The sequence below is a fragment of the Pan paniscus genome, chromosome 8 (genome assembly GCF_029289425.2).
Source record: "Pan paniscus chromosome 8, NHGRI_mPanPan1-v2.0_pri, whole genome shotgun sequence".
In the NCBI taxonomy this organism is placed as follows: domain Eukaryota; kingdom Metazoa; phylum Chordata; class Mammalia; order Primates; family Hominidae; genus Pan; species Pan paniscus.
Genome location: NC_073257.2, coordinates 15,604,993 through 15,630,189, shown reverse-complemented (window position 1 = coordinate 15,630,189; position 25,197 = coordinate 15,604,993). Strand labels below are relative to the sequence as shown.

At 51.9% G+C, this 25,197-nt stretch overlaps 1 protein-coding gene across 4 annotated transcripts in view; it reads right to left on the bottom strand.

The window, feature by feature from the left end:
* Nucleotides 1-326: 326 nt before the first annotated feature.
* The window catches only part of PFKP (phosphofructokinase, platelet), a 71,891-nt gene continuing 47,020 nt past the window's right edge, over nucleotides 327-25,197 (bottom strand). For 2 of the 4 annotated variants that reach the window (XM_003827769.5, XM_057298799.2), the window contains exons 12-22: nucleotides 24,891-24,960; nucleotides 24,561-24,707; nucleotides 20,373-20,443; nucleotides 18,335-18,422; nucleotides 17,166-17,318; nucleotides 7,090-7,254; nucleotides 4,646-4,707; nucleotides 3,769-3,880; nucleotides 2,525-2,624; nucleotides 1,318-1,420; nucleotides 327-681 (exon numbers count right to left, since the gene is read on the bottom strand). In XM_003827769.5, coding sequence (XP_003827817.1) covers nucleotides 552-681; nucleotides 1,318-1,420; nucleotides 2,525-2,624; nucleotides 3,769-3,880; nucleotides 4,646-4,707; nucleotides 7,090-7,254; nucleotides 17,166-17,318; nucleotides 18,335-18,422; nucleotides 20,373-20,443; nucleotides 24,561-24,707; nucleotides 24,891-24,960 — 1,201 coding nt within the window. In that variant the 3' untranslated portion in view covers nucleotides 327-551. Of the gene's footprint in view, nucleotides 682-1,317; nucleotides 1,421-2,524; nucleotides 2,625-3,768; nucleotides 3,881-4,645; nucleotides 4,708-7,089; nucleotides 7,255-11,827; nucleotides 11,981-17,165; nucleotides 17,319-18,334; nucleotides 18,423-20,372; nucleotides 20,444-24,560; nucleotides 24,708-24,890; nucleotides 24,961-25,197 lie in introns of all 4 variants that reach the window. The other 2 variants (XM_055092357.1, XM_055092356.1) reach the window with 2 other exon arrangements.

The following is a 25,197-nucleotide window of genomic DNA, read 5'->3' as shown; positions in this document are numbered from 1 at the left end:
AAGAGAACAAGTAAATAAGATTCATGTTTTACTTTCTATTTTACTTTCAAAGGAGAGCAGGAGCCTGGGGTCGAGGCCCAGGGTCCCGGCCTGCTGCTGTGGATGGAAACTGACACATGGCAAATATGTAACGGTAAGTAAACGTGGCCTTCCCCTTGGCCTGTGTAAACTACTGGCTTTGTTCTCCTTTTATGACTTGTGCATATTTCAGTGATCCCTATAAAAATATTTTGCTAATCTTTGCCCACAAAACTGAGAAAACCTTTAGTAGCCACCCATAGATTGAGGTATTAATCTCCTACTTAAAAAACTAAAACAGAGGACTGTTGGAGTTGTAGGCAAATGTTTAATTCTGCTCATGTGCACATCTGAAAGCATGAGACACAGTCCACAGACAGCACGCACTGGAGCTGGTGGGGCAGACGGGCACTCACCAATTAGGTATTAATGTCAATAATACGTGCATAAAGTGCTGATAAATAACTTAAGTGTTACAAACACAGACGGTCCACGGTGAGTCCAGGCTGCAGGCACATGCAGGCGGGACTGGGTCAGACACTCCAGGGCTGCACGTGCTCCAGCTGGCCTGAGTCTGACACGTCATAGCTGGCCTTGTACTTGGCCAGGATCTTCATGAGGGGCCGTAGCTTGAGCCACCACTGTTCTTTGGGAATCCTGTGCCTGTGGAGGGAAGAGGAGACAGCAGTGAGGCCTGCAGTCACCCCCAGGAGATGCCTCCGCCTGCCCTGCACACCATGGCCAGCACAGCGAGCAGTCTTGCCAGAAACACAGGGTTTGTAGGGTCAGCTGAATCAAAGCCAATTTCAGGATCAAATGAAACCATTGTTTAAAATTATTCCCGAAGACCTAGTGGTGTTTTCTGTGTGTACATTTTCTTTTTTGAGATGGAGTCTCTCTTGCCAGGCTTGAGTACAGTGGTGCAATCTCAGCTCACTGCAACCTCTGCCTCCCGGGTTCAGGCGATTTCTCCTGCCTCAGCCTCCTGGGTAGCTGGGACTACAGGTGTGCATCACCATGCCTGGCTAATTTTTGTATTTTTAGTAGAGATGGGGTTTCACCATATGAGCCAGGTTGGTCTCGATCTCTTGACCTTGTGATCCACCTGCCTCGGCCTCCCAAAGTGCTGGGATTATAGGCATAAGCCGCTGCGCCCGGCCAAGACCTAGTATTTTTTTAACTGAGCTTCAGAAAAGCCAGTTCCTCAAACCCCTGAATGAGTTGCCAACAGCAACAGCCATTCCCCTGGCCCGTACTCACATTGGCTGGGTTCACTGAGGCAATAAGACCCCAACTTACTCAAAATCCGTTTGCTTCTTCAGCTCTGCCACAGGTTGAAAAATAACGTTTCTTTTGCTTATTCCCAGCACACAAACGGAATCATCGGTGGTAAATTTTTTTCCTATAAAAGATTTAAAAAAAGATTAATAACACCCTGTCACATGGGCAGGTGGGGGAGCAGAATCATGGTGCGAGTTGAGAACTGAGATTCCTCGGAACCATGCTGAACCTGGCCTGGAAGCCCAGGTGAGACTGAGAACAGCCGCGCAGTGGGGCCAGTGCCTGGCCTCCTGCAGCTCTGCTCTTGTGGGACCACCCCGATGGCTTCCTGGAAAGCAGCTTTTGTTTTTTCCTCCCAGTGGAGAGAATTTTTCACTAAATAGTGGAATAGGGAAATTAGCTTAAATTACAGCAAAACACTAATTTATGCTCACAGATACACACACTGAGAGGCAAAAAGCATCCATAGCTAAATTAGCAAAAGAAAATCGCTGTAGAAAGAATCAAAGCCAAAGTCAGTTCTTCAAAAAGACAAACCCATTGAAACTATTCACATCACTGTTTTTTATAGACTCTCATTTTTCTAAGTCGGACACTGGCAGTGATACGTGGTTTGCCATAATAAAAGCATACATCTGCTATGACTGATGAAGAAAGCTGAGGGGGTGGGGGTGAGAAAGATGCTGGCACAAAGAGCCACTCAGGAATGAGCGGGGAGCAGCCATGTTGGAACCATTAAAGTTTATAGATTTCTTAGAATATGTAACTTACAAAACTGATTTAAGGGAAAACATGCACAGTTCTACAAACATGAACAATTCATTCAGCAGTCAATTCTTCCTCAAAACTGGAAGTTTTGATGGATAGAGTCACAAGGAGGTTGTCCTACCAAATATCCAAAAAATGAAAGGCCCCACTTAAACTGTGAGGGGAAATTGCTGGCCAACGTTCAGGACCTTTAGAGCAAAAAGCCTGCACAAAAGAACTGCAGACTGAATCTAGCAGTGATAAAAGATAACATGTCATGCCCAAGCTGATCTTATCCCAGGAATCCAAGGTTGGTTAAATAGCAACACTCAGAGATCAGGAGTAAAACATCACGTGCAGCTCAGTACTGAATTGAAGAAGGAACCAGCACCCTACTTCTCCCTGACAGGACAGCATTTTCACCAAGGCAGGACAGCCTGCATCACGAGGCTGTGGCCTCCCTTCCCAGACCCCTTACCTCTGCCCCGGGCCTCCTTGAGTTTCACAGTGATCCACTCCATAGCTCTGGCAGAGATTTTGGTTCCAAAGTTTCTATCAAATGGAGAGGGTGCCCCACCCTGTTGGTGGTTAGAGTTATATGAAATATCAGTTATACAGTAATACTTTGCTGTTAAATAGAAATGACAATTTCTATGTTGCAGAATTCATGTTTTTATTTCTAGGTCCTTATAGTTGGAACAGAACAAAACAAAACCTGTGATTCTCATAGCCTGAACTCGGCCTGTTAAGCAAAAAGTGTTCCCCCCGCTCAGTAAGATGAGGATTTTAATAAACTCAACAAGTCAACTAACAATCTTCATTATTTTAATATCTTAAATCAGTATTTCATAAACTCATCTGAGGTGGGGATGGGTCACAGCTTTAATCAAAAAACCGTTGTGGATTCTTTAACAAGATCACACATACACCTACTATTTCATCATCATTGTAGGGGATTCATGGACTCTTATGGCTTAAAAGTATAAGAATAGGAGGTGGTGAGGAAGGAGTGTGTGCAAGTTAGGAGGCCTGGACCCCTGTGTCCCAGGCGCGTGCAGCTCATTCCAGGTCATTCTGATTTGGGGTGTCAAGTATACTACATGTCTGATAATCCATTTTAAATCTTAGGGAAGCTCCAGTTTTTAACTTGATGAAGTGTTTAATTTGAATAAGCATTTCCAAGTAATGGGGGTATCACTGTTTTCATGAAAGTGACAGTTCCCTTAAAATCCCCATTACTCAAACCTCACCAACAAAAGAATCCTAAAGCTGGTGATGTTTGGCATGACTTAAAAGTTCAGATGTTTTGGCTGGGCACAGTGGCTCACGCCTGTAATCCCACCACTTTGGGAGGCTGAGGTGGGTGAATCACCTGAGGTCAGGAGTTTGAGACCAGCCTGGCCAACGTGGTGAAACTCCATCTCTACTAAAAATACAAAAATTAGCTGGGCGTGGTGGTGGGTGCCTGTACTGCCATCTCCTCGGGAGGCTGAGGCAGGAGAATCACTTGAACCTGGAAGGTGGAGGTTGCAGTGAGCCAAGCTTGTACCACTGCACTCCAGCCTGGGCAACAGAGCAAGACTCTGTCTCAAAAAGTTCAGATGTTTTTTATCATCTTGGAATTTACTTATACATTTTTCCCCAAAATGGCTAAAATAAGACAATCTTTTAAAAGTCACACGACAGTGGCTTTGTGGGCCCCTCATGCAGTCTCGGGCCTACCTGCTGCATGTGGCCCAGCACGTTCTTCCTGCAGTCAAACACGCCTTTGCCTTCTTCCGAATAGAGCTGGTAAATGAAGTCGGTGGTGTAGTTTTCACTGCAGCTCTCATTTCTGAAACGAGCGAGGAGTCGTCACTTTGTTTAGCGTGCAGTGGGCACGTGGCTCCCTGCTTGGGGAGATGGCCCTGGGAGGCTGGCCTCCCGCATCCTCCGACCCTATGGTGATTCTACATCAACACCAGTCCCTCCAGTTCACGGTTTTGCTTTCTGCAGTTTGTTACCCATGGTCCAGTGGTCAACTGAGGCCCACAAATATTAAATGGAAAATTCCAGAAATATGTAAGTTTTAAATTGCACACCATTCTGAGTAGCGTGATGAAATCTCGTGCTGTCTGTCTTGCTCTGTCCCACCCAGAACGTGAATCATCCCTGTGCCCTGCGTCTCCATGCTGTCTGTGCCTCCTGCCCGAGTCACTCAGTAGCCGCCCTGGTTATCATATGGAAGCAACCTCGTGTATACAGGGGGTGGGTACTATCCCCAGGTTCAGACACCCACTGCAGTCTTGGGACACAGTCCCTGAGGCTAAGAGGGATGACTATTTCCTTCTTTCTTCATAAACATCAGGTGCTAATTAGGGAAATGATTGCGAGATATCTAAAAGAATAAGAGACTATAAAGCAAAAATGTTAGTTGTCTAAATGCAGGCAAGCCTTTAGAGCAGTGCACCACAGCTGTCTTCTGCACCTGCTCAGTGTGTGTAGTGCACTCTAGTGGCAAAGAAGTGACCACTCATCCAGCCCAAGTCACAGACTAGAATCTAAGAACCAGGGTGTGGCGGTGAGGGTAAGATCAGCCCCTGGTCTCTCTCTCACTCACCTGAGCACAAGGCCTCTCTGGATGGTGGTCTTCATTTTCTCCGTCAGGTGCTCCACATTGGACTGGAAGAGAGTATTTTGTTAATCAGACAATAAACTTCTACTAAGTACCTACTGTGTGCCAGGCACTGCAGGCCGGGAAGTGCCAACCAAGTGTGGCTGTGAGCGTGGCCAAGGAGGCTGCAGCTCTCGCGGCTCGGGTCTTGGGGAGCCTCCTCCCAGATGGGGAGGACACGTCTGCAGCGATGAACGCTGAGGACAGTGCACGGTGAGCAGCCCTCACGGCGGCCACTAGCAACACCTTCCGGAGTCAACAGGGTCCCTCTGAAAACGGTAATTCCGTGATTTGCCCAGTGCTCATTCATGGCTCTATTGCTCCTTGTTTATTTGCATGACGATGTTCTCTCGGTGCTCTCAGAGGAAAAGAGTGACCTGCGGCCTTTCTATGGAATCTCATGTGACGGCCTGATGAGCAGTGTCTGACCAAAGAATTTTGTAGACTCACATTCATACACAGATTTCTTAAGGAAAAGATGGTCTTAGAAAAGAGTAAGAACATCCCATTTCAGATCACGTTGGGAGGATTACAAGAGGGAGGTAATTCCCTAATGATTCATCCTAAGAAAGTGGAGGTTTTTACATCTAATCAAATCTGTCACTGGGCGCAATGGCAGAATTTCACAAAGTAGGAGGCCAGGCATGGTGGCTCATGCCCATAATCCCAGCACTTTGGGAGGCCAAGGCGGATAGATCGCCTGAGGTCAGGAGTTTGAGAGCAGCCTGGCCAACATGGTGAAACCCCCGTCTCTACTAAAAATACAAAAAATTAGCCAGGCGTGGTGGCAGGTGCCTGTAGTCCCACCTACTTGGGAGGCTGAGGCAGAAGAATTGCTTAAACCCAGGAGGCAGAAGTTGCAGTGAGCCGAGATTGTGCCACTACACTCCAGCCTGGGTGACAGAGCGAGCCTCCATCTCAAAAATTAAAGCAAAAAATAAAAATCTGTCAATTTCTCCTCTTAAGCCCTTGCCATGTTGAGTGCTGGTGAGGCAGGATCTTTGGACAGATTTCTGAAATACGGTCATGAGTCACGTAACAGGGATATGTTCCTTGAGAAATGCATTGCTAGGTGACTTAAGCCTTGTGCAAACATCCTACAGTGAACTCACACAAACCCAGGAGGCAGGGCCTGCTACACACCTGTTGTTCCTGGCTACAAACCTGAATGTCTGGGACTGTTGAATACTGCAGGCAATTGTGTATCTAAACATGTCTAGACGTAGAAAAGCACAGTAAAAGATACATATTTTTTGATAAAAAATATGTATCTTTTTATAAAATTTATATCTTTATATAAAAGATAAAAAACTGCACCTGTTTGGGGCAGCGCCATTATAATCTTATGGGACCCACTGTTGACAGAAACATCATGATGCAGTGAATGACTCCACAAATATTTGACATGGTAAAGAAATTTGTGATTCACATGTCACATAATTAGTGCCAAGGCCCTTTTTACCTGATCTATTTGGCTCAGAAACAAGTAACATCCTAACTTTTTAAAAGACACTGGTGCTGGGCACGGTGGCTCATGCCTGTAATCCCAGCACTTTGGGAGGCCGAGGTGGGCAGATCACGAAGTCAGAAGTTCGAGACCAGCCTGACCAACATGGTGAAACCTCATCTCTACTAAAAATACAAAATTAGCTGGGCGTGGTGGCTTGTGCTTGTAATCCCAGCTACTTGGGAGGCTAAGGCAGGTGAATCGCTTGAACCTGGGAGTCGGAGGTTGCAGTAAGCCGAGACCACGCCACTGCACTCCAGCCTGGGTGACAGAGCAAGACTCCCTCTCTAAATAAATAAAAACAATTGTTCAAGTTGCATTTTATCTGCCAAGGCCTGTCATCTTGCATGAAGTTTAGCAACTTTGAACGTTGCAGGGTCCAGGCCTGGATTCTGCTGTGTCGTCCAAGCAGGGGCAGACCGCAGGGTCAGCGACACCCTTCCCTAAAAGAGCCACAGATGCCGAGAAACCACGGTCATGTCTGTGTCAGTTTACAGGCAGACGCAGCATCAGGGGCCTCAGGATTTAAAAGAAGCTGCAGCAACCTTCAGAGCCTGTCGCAGACGTGGGTGGTGACTGTCAGCGGAGGTTCTCAAATCATTGGTGACATAAGTGAGACAACACTAACTACACAACAGACTACATCAAACAAGCTTGTGTTTCACACATGAGACTAGAAGGTATCCTCAACCAGGCACACCTGCCGCCACCTGACACGCAGTAGGGGCACCTGGGCGATGCGAAGTGTATCAAGCGTGGCGTGTTCCGTAGCACCTCCGTCTCCATGCCCCTCGGAAAGCAAACCACCCTAGACACGATGATTCACTCCGCAGCACCCACTGGATCCCAAGGGGCGGGCCCTGAGGCCAGCCCCGTCACATACCTGCAGATCCCTGATGTCGAAGGGCTCTTCGAAAATGTAGGCGGCATCAGCTCCGGCCGCGAGCCCCCCCATGTTGGCCAGGTAGCCACAGTAGCCGCCCATGGTCTCGATGATGAACACGCGCCGCTTGGTTCCGCTGGCGGACTGCTTGATGCGGTCGCAGGTCTGGTCACAGAGAAGAGATCAGTCACTCCAGCCCAGGCCCGGGGCACACCCACCATCCCAGAGCTCCCCCAAGAGTGAGTGCAGCAAGGCCCCCCCACCGCACCCAAACATGCGGTCCCAGCATCCCGCAGAGGTGAAGGGTGTGCAGCAGCCGGGATGTGCCCTCGGAGTGGGTGTGAACGTGGTCCCCCGCAACCCCACTGTGACAGCCACCTGGAGGTGACCTCGATGTCCCGTTTTGGGGGCCTGGCCACCTGCCGCTCCCTTCTCCCAGGCCCCATAGAAGGGGACGGAAAAGACGACCCCACAAGCCAGCTCACTCCACGCTGCTCTGTGACTGTCCCTGCTGAAGCCACTTTCACCGGACACGGACACCATTAGGTGTTAGCTGAGATGTTAGGGGACTGTCCCCTGCCAGCTTAGTCCGTGGGAACCGCTGTGCTATTCTGTTTTCTTCTGAAAAGCTCCCTGTGATTTTAGAGGTGCGGCCATCTTCCATCCATCGGTGAATGTTACATTTATGGAAACTCTACTCAAAGGCAGATGGTGGTTCTTAGACCCAGGCGCCTGGGGAAGTCTTCCAGATGCACAGGCATCGGGTCCCAGAGTGAAATGTCTGCCATCCGCCCTCCATGAGGACCCAAGCTCGGGGGGGAGAAAAACGGCAAAGAAATGCATCGGCCGCCTTCCCACCCGTACATCAGTCCGGCAGCAACGCCCTCTTCCTGGGCCTCAGCTCCCACCCCGGGACCCTCCAATCCGTTCACACAGAAAGGACCCCATCTATAAAAAACATAAATCTGATCCAGTTCTTGGTTTATTCAAAACCCTTTGCTCACTTCAAGTACACATCAAGCCTTTGTCGGGAATCCCCGGCCCCGCCTGCTCCCGGCACCAGGTCCTGTTCCAGCCACCCCAGGTCCTCCTGGGGCCTTTGGATATGCTGGCCGCTGTGTGCATCACATTCCGGCACAGTGGTGGGCGGGAGAGCAGCCCCCAAAGGAATCCCAGTCCTATCCCTAATCCCTGGGATTAGGGAACCTGGGAACATTCCCTCATGTGGTGATAAAGGTGAATCCTAGGAGTACCCAGGTGGGCCCTAAATGCCATCACCTGCATCAGCAGATGAGGGGCGCAGAGGCTGAAGGCCCTGGAGCGGGATGCTGCACACCCACATGGAAGGAGGAGGCGCCAGGGAACAAGGCGTGCAAGGCCCGCAGCTCTGGGCACCTGAACGGGCCACGAGGGACGCTCCTGGAGCAAACATTCTGGCCTCAGCCCATGGCTCCTGCCCTCCAGATCTCTGGGACAGTGAGTATTATTTTCCAGCCCCAGGTGTGTGGTCAGTGTCACAGCGGCCACGGGACACACAGAGGCACCTTCCTCAGCTCTGATCCAGAGGAAAACGTCATTTCCTCAGGAAAACACCACCTGGTTTCTAGGACCACAAAGTTCCCTCTGTCAGGGGCTCTCGGAGCCACCCCATGTCCTCTCTTCATAGAAATTATCCCGGTGTCTCTCCCTGCAGTTACCTTGTGGTTATTTGACTTGGGAGGATCTTCCTCCCTAGGCTGCAAATTCCATGAGGACAGGAACTGTGGGCTGGGCTTACACCAGTACACCATCAGCAGCACCCGGCCGAGCCCCCACAGCAGGCGCTCAAGAAATGCTTGTCTCTGAATGACATAAGCACGGTATTCCCCAGCCAGCCGTCCATCCGTCCTGTTCAACGGCTGATCCTGCAGGATTCACTAACGGGCCTCCATGGGACTCAGCCAAGAGTAAGAGCATGAAGTGGGGGAGTGGACTTCAGACTAGGAGCCACGTGAGAGTCTGTGCACCCAAGTTTAACACCCACTGGGAAATTTTCACTTGAGTACTTGGGATGAAATCTAAAAGTGCACTTTGATTAATAAATGCAGGCTTGATTAAACGATTCCAAACTATACTTCCAGTTTCTTTGGCAGATTCTTTTCTTCCCAAAATAATTGGTTGATGTATTCAAAACTGAACACGGACTCTAGTTAGCGGGCCACTTTGCATTGTGTAGAAGCCGAGATGGGGAGAGAAACAGGCACTGGGAAGAATTCCCATGTTTGTGCTTAGGAGGACAGAGGACAGAACCCCGTCAAGGGTCCAAAGAGCCCACAACTGCCTTCTTGAAGGGCCAGTGCAGAATTCTGAGGGTTTCACTGTTCCACCTGTACTGGGTCTCTCTCTCAACGTGATCTAAGACTTAAGATGCTGTAAGGCTTTAAGACTTGTCCTTTGTCTTAGAGAATCCTGGGTGCGGGGTGGGGCCTCAGGACCCCAAGAGGCACAAAACCTCATGGGTTACTTTTCCAACTGAATCTCCCCCGCAGCCCACCCTGAGGTGGGGAATTACTGTCACTCATTCAGAGAATGACATCAACCGCTTAATGGCAAAAGAATTCTGCGGGCAAAGCAGCTCTCCCAAGAGGCTGATTTGTGCCCAAGCATGTCTGAGTTCTGGTCCCTCCAGGCTGCCCCAGGGGCCTGTGGAACAGCGCAGCCCTGACACCTGAGCCACACCCCCGACTGTGTGCTCGTCTCAGTGTAAACGCAGCGACAGCTGGGACGGAAGAGGCCGCCTTTGCTGGAGCTTAGAGATACAGCTTTCCTGAACTCTCTCCTCATTACCTAGATGGCATCTGAAGCCTGAATTAGCTTCTAAAAATAGCAAGTCACTCCGGCCGTGCCTCAGGCAATTAGTCAAAGTGGCACTGACAAGAAGGCGGCAGATCCCAATCGCGGCCCTGCCTGCCTGCAGTGTCGCACGGAGGCGCCTCCCTGGCCTCTGAGTGGGTGGAAGGATGGCAGAGGGCTGTGTCCCAGGGCTGGCACGTGGACAGCAGCCGTGAGTGGCACTTGTCAGGCAAAGCCTGTGACCTCAGCCGTTCCCCCTGCACGATGGGATGTGCCCCCAGCAGACACCACCCCCTGCAAGGACACACAGGCGATCCTGCTGGGAAATTCCCCGAGGAGTCCCATGGGAGCGAGAGCCCCAGGCTACAGTTCAAACATCACCACACTTTGCTCCATGGGTGTTAAGAAATATAAATTGGTGGTGAAAGAAAAGGTGGCGTTTGCTACAGCGTTAAGGTAGAAAAATGCCACTGACTTCTCTGTGAGAACCACCTTGCTCTGTGAATCTGCAGGGAGGCCAGTTTTCCCATGACTGGTATCCCTCACGGCAGCCGAGCCTCTGCTGAAGTCGGTGGCCAGACGGGACAGGGGGTGGGGGTCCCGTCCCTGCTACAGCAAGGAACCCGCAGCAAAGCACAGCTGCTGGCCAGGGTAGGGCTGCGTCGCATGTGGGGCGCAAGGGTGGAAGTGTGCATGGACATCTACAAGGTGCTAAAGGAGAGTGAAGCCAGCGATGGCCGGACCCTAATGGCATTCACCCAACAGGGGTCACATGCGGGGCCCAAGGAAGTCCTGGGAATGAGCCGGGGCCAGCCTCTGCAAGACCACCACAGCACTGGGGAACACAGGGAGAAGCCCAGGAGAGAGACGGCCAGAACACGCCCCTCAGCTCGAGTGGGAGGCTGAGGCTCGGACGCACAGGAAGCTGCAGCCGACCTCGTGACTCCTCTGTGCTCCCTTCCCTGCACTGTAACTCAGCTCTGAAGGAAGTACCCGGAATAGAACTGCTGTTTTCCGAGGTTGTGTGCTAAGCTGAACTAAGGAGTCTCCAGCAGGGCTGGGAGTTTTCACTGCAAACTCCGGAGCTGGCTTGGACGTCAAGATGTAAGGTAAAGGCCAGTGGCTGCTGTCCCTGCACGCGATGCAGGCTGACTCCAGCCAGCAGCTGTGCTTTGCTGTGGGTCCCTGGCACCAGGTGGCCAAGTCACGGACGTGACCCTACATGCCACGGTGGCCACCGTCCTGTCTGCAGCTGAGTGAGGACCCTCTCTGCAGCAAAGGCCTGTGGAACTACCATAGGTCCTCATGTCCAGCTTATGACCATAGAGGTGGGTCAGAGTATCAGGGACCGGAGGGGCCACCATGCGGGTGTCAGCACCACACCCACGACTGGCAGAATCCACCCCTCCCAAGGCACATGTTGGTGAAACCGCCTGCCCAGGAGGGTGTGACTTCGGCTCTCTAAAGAGCCTCTTGTCTCACCAGGAAGGCTGTTTTCCAGGCAGCAGCCCCCAGTGGGTACGGCTCTGTCCTGGAGCTCGTACTTACCGGGCATTTACACCCCTTCCTGCAGGCTCCCACAGCTGGCCCTGCAGCCTCACTACTCAGTGTGGGCAGGAGAGGCAACCTCCAGAGAAATGGTGCCTGCGGCTCCCCTAGTCTAGGTGGGATAGAAACACGATCCCAAGGACTGGATATATCATCTCACTGTTAATCAATAAAGACAGGCTCTCCCTAAGGCAGAGAAGCTAAAAAAATTTTACCCTGTTCTGGCCAGTGTGACATAAAGCCAAGCTAACAAAAGGGGGAAAAGAAGAAGAATAAATCCGGCTCATCCTTAGCACAGAAGAAACAAGTTGCTAAAATAAATGAAGGGAAGCAACGGGAGGAAACAGGGTTCTCTTACCTCAACGACAGCATTCAGGCCAGTGTCGGAGCCCAGGCTTATTTCTGTGCCTGGGACATTGTTGCTAATCGTGGCCGGCACCACACACAGGGGGATGCAAAGCTCCTGGTGGCGGCCTCGTGCCTCGGCCATGTCGCACGCACTCTTGTAAGCCTGAAGCAGCAGGGCCAAGCGGTTAGCGGGGGTGCCGGGTGCTCACCTGCCAGCCCCAGGGCCTGTGCTGAGGTCCAGGAAGGGACAGGAGGGGACTGAGTCCCCAGGGGAAGCCGGTTCATGCGGGTCAAGGGGCCGAGGGGAGCTCTGGAGGCCGTGCGAGAGCAGGACAGGCCTCGGCGACACAGGGGGCCGCCTGGGCATAGCCCAGGTCCTCATGAAAGGGGGCGCCTGCAGGCAGCACAGCGGGTTGGATGCGAGGCAGGCAACGGAGCAGGTTGCAGGCAACGGAGCAGGTTGCAGGCAACGGAGCAGGTTGCAGGCAACGGCGAGTTAGTCACGAGTGGGACAGCTCAGCTCTCGGCATGTCATGGTGGGTAAGGGAGGCCAGGGCAGTCAGGACACATAAAGGCAAAGCCGATCCTGTAGCTTTCTGCAGGCAGGCAAGGATCAGTGGGATGGGGCACACGGCTGTGAGGACCACACCAAGTGCCCGCCTTCATCGTGCAGAGGCGGCGCCCAGGTGCAGGCAGGGAAGGGGGCATGCAGCTGGATTACCGGTGGGCCACACTCAGCCCCACGCCACATCTCTGCTCTCCGGGCGGAAGCTGCCGTTTCTGCCCTCGGCAAGCCGCACACAAAGCCGCACAGGCGAGCAAGAACCTGAGTTGCTGCTCTGGGGTTCCACTGGGAAATGCGCTCCGGTATCAGAAAGGGGAGCGGTTCTTGAGCCCGTGTACACCGGGGTTTTTCAGACTCCACCTCAGGGTGTTAACCAAAGTCACAGCAGGACAGGTCCGCACGCCCACTGTTCCCACCTCCAAGTGGCCCCACACAGCAAGGTGTTTTTGACATCCACGTGGTGGCAAAACCAACTGTTTATGGTCTTGGACATGTCCGTCTTACTGTGAATATCCCCACATCTGCTGCAGAAATGCTACTGGTGGGACACAGGGCGGCGCCCACACCTCCCCGGGAGAGTCGCACAGTGAGCGATCTGGGCTCTGCAGCCCTGGGGCAACGCAAAGCATCCCAAGGCCTGGAGCCCGTGTGGGCCGAGGGCTTCGGACAGTGGGTGTAGACCCGTGGCAGGTGAGTTCACAGCACGGTGGATAGGAGGGTGGGGCGGGTGGGTCAGTGCTGGGTGACCACAAGGCGAGCTGTGAGCAGGGTCAGTGCTGGGTGACCACAAGGTGAGCTGTGAGCAGGGTCCCCCGCGCCCCATGGCACGGCCTCCACGTCCACCCAGGCCCAGCACGTGCCCAGCTCTTAGGCCGCTCTGTGCAGGCTCTGCCTGGCAGGCTCTGGCCATGGCAGTTTTTGCAGGACTTCAATCCAAATGCCAGCTGCTTCCCAGCCAGCAACACTCATGTCGGGGCACTGGCTGGCCTGGTGCCCAGGATGTGGCCCCTCAGCACCGCCACGTGGGAGGCTCCTTATGCTTTTCAGACAGGTGATGTTGCTCACTTTACTGTGGAATACCCGAGCTCAGGACTGACCAAGACTGGCTGCGGGGAGCTGGCTGTTTCTCCGAGAAGCCCTCGCTGGAAGCCAGGCAGTGTGGGTGACCTGAGACCAGGAGGGGTCTGAGGCACACAGGAGGGCAGGTGGGGGTCTCGGCACCTTAACTCCACATTGAAATCTGTGGGGACAGCCACAATGCTGCAAATCCTCTCTCCCCTCTTCCCTATCACTCCTCTTTTCCTTCCTTCAGTCTCCAAAAAAGGGAAGGGAAGCTTCAATACGGGGGAGACCCTGCCCAGCAAAACATAAAATTCTCAAGACCAAGCACAGCCAGGCTGTGAATCAGTCATGAGGCCGTGGTCACTGCCACCTTCACGGCAGCTGACAGCAGCGTGGCAGCAGCTTACTGTGCTTCTGATGTGACCTGATCGAGCTTACAGGACAGAGTAATGGGCCAGCGCTAAGGAATGAAAGCGTCCGCCCGAAACTCCCTGCAGCCGTATCCTGAGAACGTGTCACACCGGCCCTGAGGTATTTCATTCCTTCTGCTCTGCCCGGAGGACCACTCACCAGCACCGCATAGATTCTGAGGGGCTAAGCATCAATGCTGGCAAGAAGGAAATCATGAGAGGGGACGAGGACGCACGTGTCCAAAGAAGATGAGGCTTCACCACATCAGCCCCGCCCAGGGCTTCCGAAGCACAACACGGTGACGTCCTGAGCCAGACTCCTATTATGGAGCCCACCCTGTGCTCTGAGGGACGTTCCGCAGTGTCCCTTGTCTCCAGCCCCAGATGCTGGGAGCATCCCTTTTCCCAGTGCTAACCAGAAACCTCCCTGGACATTGCAAACATCCCCTGGGGCAAAATCACCACCCCTGCCCCCATGAGAATCACCAAATTTTCTGAACAATAGAAGCCGGTATACTGGAGCCATCTACAGACCTCAAACCTAAATGCTGCCCAGGGCCACGCCATGAGTCACCAGTCACAGAGGGTGTGGCCGGACAGGGAAGAGACGCTCACTCCCATGCGTCCTCAGCCTCCGGCGGCTTCAGGACAGTGGCCGGGGGGACCCGGAGCCATCCACGTCCAGTTGCCTCACACCCTGATTTCCTGAGGACGCCACCAGCTCATGTTCTTCTATGGCCAGACGAGCCCAGTTCAGACCCAAATCCAAACCTTCTCAGGATTCACACTGTTCGGCCGTCAGTAAACAGGGCTCTGGAGAAAACAGCTGCCATGTTCACATATCGGTCCCTCTCCCTTCAGGGTCCACAGAGGGACCCTCAGCGGCTTTCTCTTCTCTGCCCCAGCTCCCGAGCAGCCACTGCATTCGCCAGGGTGACCTCGGTCAGACGGCGCCACTCACCCATCACGAGACTAGAACCACCGCACTCCCAAGACAGCCTTGTTCCTTGGAGCTCAGGATCAGAAGGGCAACAAGGACACACACATGCACTTACCAAGGTGGCTGTACCTGGCCAACGGGAGGCTCAACTAACTACACGCTCCAGTTCTTTCTCAGACATTGTAATCAGTTAACTTCAGGCCCGGCGCGGTGGCTCATCCCTGTAACCCCTGTGCTTTGAGAGCCTAAGACAGGGGGATTGCTTGAGCCCAGACGTTTTGAGACCAGCCTGGGCAACACAGGGAGACCCCGTCTCTATAGAAATACAAAAAATTAGCTGGGCACGGTGGCACCCACCTGTAGTCCCAGCTACTCAGGAGGCTGAGGTGGGAGGATCACCTAAGCCTGGGAGGTCGAGGCTGCAGTGAATAGCGATTGCAGCACTGCATTCCAGCCTGGGAAACAGAGTGAGGCCCTGTCTCCAAAAAAAAGAAAAAGAAAAAAAAGAAAAAGAAATTGTTTAACCTAGCTTCGAGAAACTCGAATGAATGAAAAACTGCATTTAAAACAATCACATAATAAATCACAGAATCCCTCCAAGGGAAGTAAAGGCGGGTGGAAATGATCATTTGTGGGGTGTTTTTGCCCCACGTATTTTGGTTTTCATAAATTTGACCCTATGCATTTGTTACATATTTACAATCTGAAAAAAAAAAAAGTTATTTATAGCAGAGGACCCTGGAATTAAAAAGAGAGATTTTCTTCATGCCTGAAAGTGCACATCACATACCACAAGGATCTATGCTTTGTGTGGAAACTTGAAAATAAGAACAGCCACAGGGAGATCAACGCCAGCTTTGTCCCACATCTTCAGATGCTCAGCTAACTGCAGTGACCGCTCTCAAATTCTCCACCCGTTCCCTCTGGGCGAGTTCCAATTAGGTAACAATTAGGGAAAAAAGAAGCTTCAGTCCCTCTCATTGCACACCCAACTTTCACAGACCCAAAAATCTAGCTAAAGCAGGCGAAAGAGCAGTGAAAGCAATGACGGAATCCAGTCTGTGAAAGATGCTCATCTTCACATTCACAGCGTGAAGGTCGGCCCAGAGCCGGGCCAGCCCCGCAGCAGCAAAGCTGTGACACCCACCACCAGGAGAACAGAAGCAACGTCTAGGTCAGAGATTAGCAACTGCCAAAAATAAGGTGAAAGTTGCCCCCAAAGCCAGTGAACACAGGAAAACCTGGGCAGGTTTCCTTCGCAAAGAAAGTGAAGAAAGTTTAAAACGCTCAGAAAAGCAAGAAACGAGTGCTAAGCATTACTTACCATACGAGCTGTATGTTAAAAGCTTGTTTTTTTATTTACCAGTGCTAGAAATAAGTTTCATGCCAAGGGTTTACAAGAAAAAATATCTTTGAAAAATATTCATGAGAACCAAGTCTCACAAGAAAAATTAAAACTTGAGAATTACTAAAAACTTTTAGACATCAAATTTTAAAAAAATGAAATGCTTTCTGTGTTAGGTACAGATCTTCAAACTCCCACGTCAATTACCAAGCGTGACACATAAACATGGGAATAGGTGTATATTTCTTTTAGCCGGGAATGGTGGCATATGCCTGTGGTCCCAGGTACTCAGGAGGCTGAGGTGAGAGGATCACCTGAGCCCGGGAGGTCGAGGCTGCAGTGAGCTGAGATCACACCACCGCACTCAAGCCTGGGTGACAGAGTAAGACCCCGTCCCACAAAGAAAAAAAGAAGAATATATTTCTATGTTTTATTATTGTCTCTTGGCAAAAAAACTAAGGTAGCACCAATTATTGCCTTAGACGTAATTTAACATCCCCAGTTTACAAAGGGGAAAACGAGGTCAACAGCCAAGACCACAGAGATAACAAATGCAATGGTGCATTCAGGGCAATGAATAAAATTATAAAATATTCGGTTCAATTTCTACCCTCAGCATCAAGGCAGGGGTTCATCATAATGGGTATTGGAGGCTCAAAGAAAATTTAGGCTCAGCACAAAAAAAAAAAAAAAAAAAAAAAGCGATTTTTAATGCTGGTGCAATCACGGGAGACTGCGACCCAGCCCTCCTCAGCGCCTCAGGTGCTCACGGGGACTCCTGGAGTCTCGGCCACACTACGTCCCCCTGGTGGCCACACAGAAGAAGACGTGGTAAAACTTTCTGGGAGTGAGATCAAACATTTTCAGAGTCTTAAAACATACTTTTCTGGGGGAAAAAAAGAACGAGAAGCTCTCATTCAGGGTATTCGTACAAGGCTGTTTCTAGCGCACTGGTAGATAAAAAGGGCCGGGGCCCTGGGGTTAGCGTCGGCCGGCGCCCGCCTGGCGGGGCGCGCACGGACTTACGTCGGTGATAGTGTTCAGGGCCGTGTCTGCCCCGATGCTGAAATCGGAACCCGGCACATTGTTGGACACAGTAGCGGGAACCATGACCATGGGGACACAGAACTCCTCGTGCTTCTCCCGGGCGGCTGACAGCTCCAGGAGTCCCAGGTAGGCCTGTCAGACAAGCGTGGGAGTTGTGGGGCGAGAGGGAAGCTGGCGAGGAGGGGGTCTCGCTGGGAGAGGCTGGGAGAGCCACCTCCACCGCAGCACGCAGGGAGCACACTGGGGCGTCACGAAAACACTACAAGATCAACACACAGTTGCCTTAAGACCACAGACAAGGATCGGCAGGTTCTAAGCACAAAGGGCGCAGGACAGACATGATCAGTTAGATGACTAAACCTCTCATGGGTAAGAGTCTCATTTCTGAGGTTCTTTGTTTTTGTTTTTGTTTTTTGAGACGAAGTCTCGCTTTGTGGCCCAGGCTGGAGTGCGGTGGCGCAATCTCGTCTCACTGCAACCTCTGCCTCCCGGGTTCAAGCGATTCTCCTGCCTCAGCCTCCTAGGTAGCTGGGACTACAGGCGCCCGCCACCATGCCCGGCTAATTTTTGTATTCTTAGTAGAGACGGGGGTTTCACCATGTTGGTCAGGCTGGTCTTGAACTCCTGACCTCAGGTGATCTGCCTGCCTCGGCCTCCCAAAGTGCTGGGATTACAGGCGTGAGCCACTGCGCCCGGCCAGTTTTTACTTTTTCTAAAAGTAAATGGAAAGGTTACCATGGGACTAATCTTCATGAATAGAAAAAATATAAGGGTCTACAGTCCAATATGTGATTTTAAACAAAATTCTAGGTATAACTACCTTAGTCTCTAAGTAGCCACTGGACTCTGGACTCAAGAGATAGAATTACTTCCACAGACCTGAAATAGAAGAGCTCACTGAATAGGTGAGGCCCGGTTAAGGAGTCAAGCTTTTGCTTCTCGGTTAAGTTGCTTTACTGGAACTGGGCCACTCGTAGGCCACGTCTTACCACCTGCTATTCTGCTGTTCTACAATTCTCCAGTGGCCGCTGGGTCTGGGAACCTATCATCTCGGATCGTGGCCAGTAGCCAACAAGTAACTTAATGTTTAGCCAACACAGGGCGCGGCTCACACTGGCAAGACCGGCAAGAGAGAAACGGTAACGTACCTCGAATCCACCGATGATCAGCAGCGCGTTGATGCTGTGCGTGCGCATCTGTGTGGCGATCTCTTCCAAGTACTTCCCCGGGAGAACGCTGAAAACAGCCACATGGAGAACGATGTCAGACACCCCAAACTCCACACGGTCCGCGGGACGCCACGCCGGGAATCCCCGAGAAACCACGCCGGTCCCCACCCGGCCGCCTTCCCCAGTCTGTGGTTTTAAGGAGCGGTAAACGTTTGCCTTTTCACTCATGCCGTCGTGGCTGGCAGATGGCAGAATGACCAGGAATCTCATCTCAAAACAGTGTTTTCATGAGAAAATGGAATAAAGCATTACAGCTCATACCTTGACCTAAAAAGAACTCTACTGCCCCATTAGAAAAAATAAAATTAAGAAGTTATAATTAATAACAATTTTTTTTTCAAGATGGAGTCTCACTTTGTTACCAGGCTGGAGTGCAGTGGCGTAATCTCAGCTCACTGCAAGCTCCGCCTCCCGGGTTCAAGTGATTCTCGTGCCTCAGCCTCCCGAGTAGCTGGGACTACAGGCGCCCGCCACCACGCCCGGCTAATTTTTTACATTTTTAGTAGAGACAGCGTTTCACCATGTTGGCCAGGATGGTCTCCATCTCTTGACCTCCTGATCCACCTGCTTCAGCCTCCCAGAGTGCTGGGGTTACAGGTGTGAGCCGCCGTGCCCAATAATTGTTTAAATGGAAATTTCCAGTTTCCAAATAACTTACATATGCATTATCCACTATTGATCTCATTTAAAATCCCATCTGCTCATACCTGCTCTCCCTCCCCCGTGCTCTCACCAATGTCACATGACAGGGCTAACAAGTGCAACACCAGACTGTGCCCCTCCCTGGATCCCATCCCAAGCCCACCCAAAGGTTTCATGTTGATTGGAAGAAGTGAAGTACTTCTACTCTTGGTAGATTTATAAGACACCGTAGGGCAAAAACGTTCAGGCCAGGCAATCAGAGCAGACAAGTGAATGCAGCTAAGTGCAAACCTGTGCTGGCCCCTAAGGTGAGGTTTCTTAAGCCTCTTCAGGACCAGCCCACAACAGCCAGCGAGTCCTCTCTACGTTCGAGAGCAACGCCCTGGCCCTATCAAGCACCTGTGCCCGGGGTGTCAGCAGACAGTCCTCAGCCCCAGAACGCACACCGAGGGATGCATCTGCCTCTACCTAGAGCTTTACCGTCCAGGGCACCCACACACAGAGCTCATGAGAACAGCCGGGAGGCAGCTGTAGAGCTAACCCAGCTCTGAGGCTCCCACCAGTGGCTGGGAGTACCAGGGTCCTGGCTGTAAAGCAAAGCAAAGCAAAGGGTGCAGCTAACTCCCTTGGAACAATAAGCCGGAATTACATGGAATCCATCATTTATTATATTTGCCAAAAACTACCTTCCTTCCATATGAAATTGTAATGTGTAGTGATGACAGAGATTAATATTCGCACCCCTGACATGATCAAAGGTGAGAATTACTCAGGCTTCATCTACATTAGGAAATCCCATTGTCCCCAGCGATGCAGGGACGCGAGGCTTACTGTAGGTCTGAAAAAGAGATTTTTAGACTAGAATTCCTTGGGTCCTTTCCTTGGCTGTGGAAATCTGAGCCTCGAGTCACAGCTGCTCAGGGCTACGCTTCCCCCCAATGCTGCCTGCTATCCAGGCTGCTTTAGGGTTTGCTTAGAGTGCCGTCTCCACGGCTCCGTGACACCACTCATCTTTATGACCTCCAAGTGGAGGCTTTAGGCTCGCCAGCTGGCTTTTCAAATGAATGGAAATATGAATTAGAGGAAGGCATTCACAAGCTACCTCCTCATCTCTCTTACGCCCTGGGACGCATCCCCAGCTCCCTGGAACACGGGCAGTTCCACTGGAGGGAGGACCGGTAACTGCCTGCACCCCTCCCTTAGGGACGCCTTTCCAGGAATCGCAAGTGGCGTCGGCACCCAGCGATTCTCTCCCAGAACACGGCTCTTCCTTCTTCCTTAAAAGCAGGTCATAGAGTTGAGATTTGGAAGTTACCGTTTTGTCCCAAGAATGGAGCCTCCTTGGCCGGTCCAGCCCCCGACATCTGTCCAGCCGATTTCTTTGATCTAATGTGCAAACACAGAATGAAACAGCTAAAGTGAACAATGAAAGGCAAGTTGCAAAGTGCTAAAAATAGCTTTCTGTACTTTTCAACAAGCTGCATTCCAGTAAAAGATTGGAGAGGCGTATGAGACAGCATTTATCACGACGCCCGGATGAATCAAGGTGAGAAGCAGAAGTCCAAGGTTAACAACTCATGAAGAGCAGCAGAGGGGCTGCGTTCTCCCTGCCTGTCAGGGCCTCTGCGTCTCATCCCGAGCCACGTGTGAGATACGTCAGCTCCCCGTATCCCGCCACCGGCAACTAAAAGAAAAGTAACATGATGGTTTCTAAATTGGTAAAAGATTAAGGGAAAATTTCTTTTCTTACAAACTAGGGAGAAAAAAAGGAAAACAGATTACTAAGCAAACTAAGGTAATCACAGAAAGAGGATGCCACTTCGAGTACGGCGGGGCCGCGGGAGGAGAACCCATGGGGCTCGAACCCCAGCTCCGCAGCTTCCGGTCACGAGATTCTGGGTAAGTTCACGGATTTGGTGGACACACTGCTATGCTGCAGGGGGATCTCCAGGTAAATTACATTAGAAAAAAGATCAGTCTATCTCAAAAGGTAAATACTGTACAAGGTGTGTGTGTATATACAAATATATATATACACACACACAAATATAGATATACACAAATATATATACACACATATATATACATATATACACAAATATATATACATATATACATATATACACATATATATACAAATATATATATACTATATATATATATATATTTGACAGAACCATATAAATCAGGCTTTTTTTTCCCACATAAATCAGTTTTGAAGGCAATATTTTTTAAATAAAGCAAATACCAGTTTTAAGCCAATTAATCTTCACAAGTCTGAACAAGAAAGACGGCGAAAGCAAGATCCACCCAGGACAGAACGGTTCCTAATCCGGTTCCTGCTGCTGAGATGCGGGTGGATGGGCCAACACAGAAAGGGGGCCAGCGGTGGTGGAAGGTGGATCATCTGTGTTCCCAGGGATGCCACAGGGCATCTCCACCCCACCTCTCTGCCACTCCTCAGTCTCCTGGGCTGGGGTTTCCTCTTCCCACCCTACTCTTAACAATGGCGCCCTGAGGACTCAGTCCTGGACCTTCTCTCTCTCCTGCCTGCACTCAGGCCCTCAGGGAAGCTCTGTGAGTTCTGCACCTTTAACTACGTGGAGACGCTGAAGACTCCTAAACCCACGAGCTGAGCCAAACCCTCCTGAAGATGCCGGGACACAGCGGCTTACTGCACATTCTTGGCCACGGGACACACACCTTCACCCTGGCATCCCCAGTCCTGTCCTCAGCTGAGGGACACACACCTTCACCCTGGTATCCCCAATCCTATCCTCAGCTGTGGGACACACACCTTCACCCCAGCATCCCCAGTCCTGTAATCAGCTGAGGGACACAAACTTTCACCCCGGCATCCCCAGTCCTGTCCTCAGCTGAGGGACACACACCTTCACCCCGGCATCCCCAGTCCTGTCCTGCACCGCGGGACACACACCTTCACCCCGGCATCCCCAGTCCTGTCCTGCACCGCGGGACACACACCTTCACCCCGGCATCTCCAGTCCTGTCCTCAGCCATGGGACACACAACTTCACCCCAGCATCCCCAGTCCTGTCCTCCGCCGCGGGACACACACCTTCACCCCGGCATCTCCAGTCCTGTCCTCAGCCATGGGACACACAACTTCACCCCGGCATCCCCAGTCCTGTCCTCAGCTGCGGGACACACACCTTCACCCCGGCATCCCCAGTCCTGTCCTGCACCGTGGGACACACACCTTCACCCCGGCATCCCCAGTCCTGTCCTGCACCGCGGGACACACACCTTCACCCCGGCATCCCCAGTCCTGTCCTCCACCGCGGGACACACACTTTCACCCCGGCATCCCCAGTCCTGTCCTCCACCGCGGGACACACACTTTCACCCCGGCATCCCCAGTCCTGTCCTCGGCCGTGGGACACACACCTTCACCCCGGCATCCCCAGTCCTGTCATCAGCTGAGGGACACACACCTTCACCCCCGCATCCCCAAGTCCTGTCCTCTGCCGCGGGACACACACCTTCAACCCTGGCATCCCCAGTCCTGTCCTAGGCCATGGGATACACACCTTCACCCTGGCATCCCCAGTCCTGTCCTCGGCCGTGGGACACACACCTTCACCCTGGCCTCATGAGTCTCCGCTCCTCATCCTTCCTGCAAGCAGCGTGTCTTAGGGCTTCCTAGTCCTCATAAGTTGCAACTCTACCCTTTCCATGTGCTCAGGCCAGCTAAGAGGTTAGTTAGAAGGAGCGACAAAGACCTGATTCTTTCATTTATTTTAAGCTACGTCAAAAAGAAAGTATTAAGACCATAGATATATTATTAAAAAACCCATTTCTGCCATCTCCTTAGCTCTCCTGCTTAAGATGCACTGCAGTCTAGATCAGCCACGTACTAACAATGGCTAAAACTAGGTAGTTGCTCCTCTGTTTATGCCTGCGTGTACTTAGCAAGCAAATCCCACCTGCCCTCTGTGCCCTCAATACCTCCAGAACCTTGGAGGTTTCTCGCCATCCGCACAATAGCCAGTCTGGACCCACCATCTCTTGCTAGGTGACTGCAAAGCCCCAGCTGGGAGCCCTGCCTCCTGCCTCTGCCTCGGTGAACACCATGGGGTCCCTTAAGAAAGCTCTTGGTGTGGGCCAGTCCCTGCTCAGGACCTTCGAATCTCACGTAACACAAAAGCCAACCTCCTCAGGCTGCCCACAAACAAGCCGGCCCTGCCCCTGAAGTTTCCATCCTCACTGCCCTGCGTGGGCTCAGAGCCCCTGCCCCTGTGAGCATCAGCTCCAGAGCATCCTTTCCCTCCACCTGGGATGAGTGTCCCCTGAGGGCCCCATGGGCCACCTGCTCATCTTCTGACCTGCAGCCTGGGAGCACCTTCCCCAGTATGGCTGTCTGTGGGATCTCCAGCAGGCCCTCCTCGGCATGCCTCTGAGCACTGCTCACCATCCAGAGAGCAGGGGGATCCTCAGTCACTGTCCTCTCTCCCCATCCAAAACGCAACCTCCATGGAACCAGAGAGTTGTGTCTGCTTTGCTCACTCATTTAATTCCTCAGCATAAGAATTCCACAAGGTAGGAGGCCGGGCACGGTGGGTCATGCCTGTAATCCCAGCACTTTGGGAGGCCGAAGTGGGTGGGTCACCTGAAGTCAGGAGGTTGAGACCAGCCTGGCCAACATCATGAAACCCCATCTCTACTAAAAATACAAAAATGAGCTGGGCGTGGTGGCGCATGCCTGTAATTTCAGCTACTCAGGAGGCTGAGGCAGGAGAATCGCTCGAACCCAGGAGGCAGAGGTTGCAGTGAGCTAAGATCACGCCATTGCACTCCAGCTTGGGCAACGGAGCGAGACTTCATCTCAAAAAAAAAAAAAAAAAAAAAAAAAGATTTTCACAAAGTAGGTCTTTGTTGGCTAATCAGATAAACAAATAGCCACAAGTTCAGCCCCTGGGCAGGAGCACCCAGCTGAGCTGGCATCCCTGTGCCTCAGTTTTCTTGTAAGGAAAATGGGGATAACATCTTAGATTTAGTGTGAGGCTTAAATGGGCGAACACATGTCAATCCCACAGAACAACTGGATACAGCACACATCAAGGGGTGTTACCTGTGTTCACTAAGGTTTGTATTTCAGTGGGTGCTTGAGCACACCAGACACTGCCTGCTTTCCCTCCAGTGCCCGGTTTAAACCAACCACAGCCTCTGAGACGACGCCACCTTCCTTCTCACCTAACGTCAGGGCCATCAGACCCCAGAGGCACTGCCATCCCCCAGCACCTTTTCAGAAAATTCAAAAGCACATCATACCCTGGGCTCCATTTGAGGGCCTGAAACCTACCTTAGGGTGAGATTTTACTCCAGAAGCAATGCCTTAAATAAGTAGTCATTCAGTCACAATATCACAGGATCCCGGACTGAGGCATGAAAAGGTATGAGGGCCGTGGAGGGGGCCCCCTACAACGTCCACTGTGCTCAGAGCCAGGGTGTCTGCTTGCCTACAGCATCCTGGGTGACTCACCTGGCCCTTGGCGAAGCCGTCAAAGCCATCATAGATGGCAAGCATCCTGTGGCCGTCGGCAATGCCCACGCGCACAGCTGAGCGTACGGCTGCGTTCATCCCAGCCGCGGGCGCCCCCACGTTGATGACAGCCACATTGCAATTGGTCTGCAAAACAGAAGGTAGGTGAGCGCTGGATCACGGGCATACGTGAGCTCCATTTGTTGCACACTTTGGCAGTGGCCCATGCCGTGCCAGGCCTGAAAACAGGTAGCCTCATTCACTGAGGCAGATGCCATGAGGGGAGGCCCGCAGGAGAGGTCGGGGCATCGCGGGAGGCCGGCCACCTACCTTTGGGATCTGATCATCCGGCAGCTTGATGGCAAGTCGCTTGTAGGTGTTCAGGTTGCCCGCAAAGCTCCTAAAGGAAAAGGGTGTCGTTGGACCGGAGTCGAGAATACCGGACACAATTCGGGGCTCATATGGAGAAAAGGCGGCTTATCTGCCAGCAGTCGATGTGTCTGCCTGCCTATCTGGGCAGAAGGAGGAGGCCCCAGGATTCCATGTGCACGGCAGAGCCCTTAGCCGCGACCCGCGGTGCTGTCCGTGTCTGGTGGAAATGGACTAAGAGAAAAGGGCATGCTTCTACACTTCGTAA